The following is a 3,976-nucleotide window of genomic DNA, read 5'->3' on the forward strand; positions in this document are numbered from 1 at the left end:
TCCACCCACATATTTCTAGTATGGAATAAAATGATCTTGTACTAATCACGTGCTGCAAAAATGTTTGTAAAATGTTCAGGCAACTAGACTTAAAGGCAAATGTAATTTGTGTTGCAATAGGCATGCGCCCACCTTTTGAACTTGAACGGTATTTGGGCAGAACATCAATTAAAGTTTACTTTTTTCAATCTCGACATATTGTGCGCTTCTTTTTAGAGAAGACTGAACCATTCACACCAGTTGTCCACCTAGAGGAATTACCATGGTCCTTACCACAGTTATACACATTGTCCTTGATTTAAGAGTGCCATGTGGCCAACTATGGGTACTTGATATTTAAAGTGTGCTTGTTGCCAGGTCAAGTGAGTGGTATGTATGCATGTATAGTTGTACAAAAGAAGAGGTGTATATGTACACACACCCCCTACTCAGGAGTTGAATCTTAAAAATGCATTCAAGTACCTTAACTATTAACAAAAATGTATCTTCTTTGTGTATTCTCTGATTTCCTGCTCCTTCTGGAGGGTGGCTACTTTTGTTCCCCATGGTCCCTGTGTGTGTTGTAAAGTAGCCACCGCTCCAAGCTCGCTGCCATGACACACTACAATCTCACGTTTAGTTTACTCATTTGTATTGAGATGGTAGTTCTCTTCAGAGAGCAACGTTGTGCGATCATAGGCTTTCGGAGTGCGCATGGTTATATTTACAAGAACGTTTTTAAAGATAATGTCAGTGTAATTGGTGCCCCGAGTGACTTGTGGGAAAGTCTGTATTTAGGGTGGACCTCTCCCATTTCCTCTTTTTAAACCTTCTATATAATATAATAAGTCGGTGTACTCATACCATATTACAACACGTTAGGATGTTCTTATTATAATCTGTTTATTTTATTTATTTTAGTTCCGCCGCAGCAGATATGGATGATTTGGACTCGCCTTTTAGCAAACTAAAGATATTCACGGAAGACAATTTGTCTTTGGCCCCCTCAAGTACAGAGTCTTTATTTGTAGAAGGTAATGTTTTAAAAAGGTTTCTCTTGTTCTGTCAAAGGTTTGCACCCATTTAATTAATCAACACTGTCCGAGCTGTGTCATACACTATACTGGCCCTGACAGCTGTGATCATTCATTCATAAAAGCTCAATCGGTGCTGCAGGGCTCTGATCTATCTGCCGGACTTTGTAGTTGCAAGCAGTCCACGCAGAGGGATCACAGTCCTTTTATGAATGAATGCTTAGGGCTGGCAAGGCATTGTGATAGAGCTGCCCGTTGCTCTGTTTACTAGCAGACGGCAGCTCAATCACACAGCCCTGTAACATTCAATGTTAATTCATAATAGTAAATGTACAATCAGCTGAGGGAGTGGCAGGGCTTTTGTGCTGGCAGTACCTTCCCCTACAAGAGTGCCCATATTTTTGGCTTCACACTGGGATGGAGCTTTTTTTTTTTGTGAGACTTCTTTAAGGCTTAAACAGGTCCCAAAAGCTTGTGTCTTTATTAACGTTAAGAGGAAATCCAGAATTCTCAAAAGTTCACCTTTGCAGTGGGGCTACCCATGACTGATCGGCCTGTGGCTGTTCTGTCACGGTGTCCCCTCTAGACTATCAGTGCCCCCATTTCTGTAGGAGGCGGTCTGTGGTGGGAGTTGGTACCCTGGAATCAGCCTGGACCGATAAGATATGACCCCCTCTGCCCTTTTGGGTGACTGTATGGGAGTAGGCTCTGGGTACCGCCACCCTTCCTCCATGTGCTGGGTGCTAGGCTAGCATCAGGTGTTCCCTCTCATGCTGGGTTTCCTTGTGTTTTGGGCTGCAGCTGTTTGATTACCCCCCTGATATTGTGGCATGTGACCATGTCTGTTGCTGAGAGAGGCTGGGTGTCCCAGTGTAGCGGGCTATGGGGGGTTGGGTGCGGCCTCTGGCTGCATTGCCTGTGTGGGGGCTACTATTGATTCTCTAGGGGAGTCTGTTTGCATCTCATGTTATATGTTGGCGCCCTCTTCAGGTTCTTCCCCGGGGGTTTTTGGGGTCCTTTGTCTCTATGGACGCACTCACTTCTGTTTTGGAAGATTTTGTTTCACGTGAACAGGCGTTAGCCCACAGGCAGGGTAAAAAGCGCCTCCCCCATCACTCTGAGTCTTCTGGGAGGAAGGACAGCGTCCCTGCAGCCTCTGCTATGTTGGGCCCATTTCTGGTCCATTTGGCAGTGAAGATGAGGCTTCGTCTTTTTCATCAGAAAAGAAATTGGTCTTTTTCACTGGAGAAGAAAAGCTCTTTTGTAGCGGTCTGGAAGGTGAAGAGGGGTCTCCTGTTTATGTGGAACTAGCCGATGAACTAGTCCACGATCTTCCATATGTCTAACGCATCGCTGGATACTTGACCCTCACTGTCTAAAGTGTCAGTGTCTGCGGTTGTCCTTCACAGTCTTCTGGTCTGCTGGCCAGACTTCTAACAAAATGCTGACGGACCTGCCCTGTGAGGGCGACCGCTTGTTTGGGGCAACGCTGGATGGTATGAAAAATCTTACTGGAGGTAAGATAATAATACTTCTTACTGCAGGTTAATAAGGGTAGGAAGCCTCGGCGTAAGAGGTTGTTTGTTTTTTTTTATTCTTCTACTCACAAATGCCTTTTCCGTCCCCAAGCCGTCTCTGATAAGGGCCAAAAATCTGGCAAATCATCCCCCTGTGGGTCGAAGAGATCTTGGCAGCACAAGTCCTCCAAGTCCACTGAGAAGTCTCCCCTCTGCGTGAGGGTCTGTCCCACATCAGTGTGGGGGGGATGCCTTTGCTTGTTTGGGATCCTTGATTGGCTCACATTTCAGACATTTGTCTTCAGGAGCTAATTTTTTGGGATTTCAAAATCTAATCCCCCCCCCCTTAAAGCTGGTTCTTCCACTCCAATCATTGCTGTCCCCAGTGTGTCTGTGCCAACTCTGGTTGGCTGTGCAGGGTCTGCTTCAACTGGGGATGGGTGTTTCTGTTGGAAAAATTCAAGGGCTTCTATTCAAATATTTTCACTGTTCCCAAGCAGGATGGAGTTCCACCGATTTCTGGATCTTAAGGCGCTAAATGCCTTCATCAGAGTTCGGAAATTTAAAATAGAGCCCACCCACTCAATGGTGGCTTCTCTCCACCCAGGGGTATTTTCTTGAGTTGATTGACATAAAGCCTGCTTATCTGCATGTTCCTATTATTTATCCTGTTTTTTGCGGTAGGGGAAGAACATTTCCAGTTTGTACCCCTTCCGTGCGGCCCCTCTGGTTTTTATCAAAGTTCTGGCCCCAGTTTTTGCCTTACTTAAGACGATGGATGATCTTGATTGTCCGGACAACCTCCTTCTCCAAAAGAAGTCTTGCTTTGGACCTGGACGCCAATCTATCGATTACAATGTACACTCTGGAGGCGTTCGGCTGGTTCTTGAACATCAAGAAATCTTTTCAATTTGGAGTCAGGCCAAGGTGTTTTTTCCTCCGGAAAAGTGTCTGAGGCTCTGAACCCATCTTCGCCTGTTGTGCTTATGCAATCGGGCGTTGGGTCACACTTGCATCAAGGTCCTTAGTCTGATGGTTTTCTTGTTCGAGGCAGACCCCTATGCAAACACCACACTCTGATTCTGCAGCAGGAAATCCTCTCTCGATGAAATAAGTCTCCCTTGTCACTGGACAGGCAGATTTGGGTGAGTCGGTTGGTCAAAGCCTCTCTGGTGGTGGCTCTGCTCCCCGATGCTGTTGCATAGGAGGTCGTTTCTCCCGGTGCACTGGAAGTTTGTGACGACGGACACCAGCCTCAGCAGCTGGTGTGGGGTGACTGGACAGTGGTCAGCACAAAGCCGCTGGACCAGGAAAAGTCCAGGTTACCGACCAATGTCCTGGAAAGACGAGAGGATCAGGCTTTACCTGCTTTGTTGGACGGATCTTCTGCGCGGGTATCCAGTCAGGGTTCAGTCAGACAATGGCATAGCGGTGGCATATGGGGGG

At 46.5% G+C, this 3,976-nt stretch overlaps 1 protein-coding gene across 1 annotated transcript in view; it reads left to right on the forward strand.

Moving 5' to 3' along the window:
- Positions 1-3,976, forward strand: part of ARHGEF18 (Rho/Rac guanine nucleotide exchange factor 18) — a 61,114-nt gene that overhangs the window by 28,140 nt on the left and 28,998 nt on the right. Inside the window, exon 5 of the mRNA XM_018558675.1 lies at positions 901-1,013. Coding sequence (XP_018414177.1) covers positions 901-1,013 — 113 coding nt within the window. The remainder of the gene's footprint in view (positions 1-900; positions 1,014-3,976) is intronic.

The sequence above is a fragment of the Nanorana parkeri genome, unplaced genomic scaffold (genome assembly GCF_000935625.1).
Source record: "Nanorana parkeri isolate BGI_ZX_2015 unplaced genomic scaffold, ASM93562v1 scaffold352, whole genome shotgun sequence".
NCBI lineage: Eukaryota > Metazoa > Chordata > Amphibia > Anura > Dicroglossidae > Nanorana > Nanorana parkeri.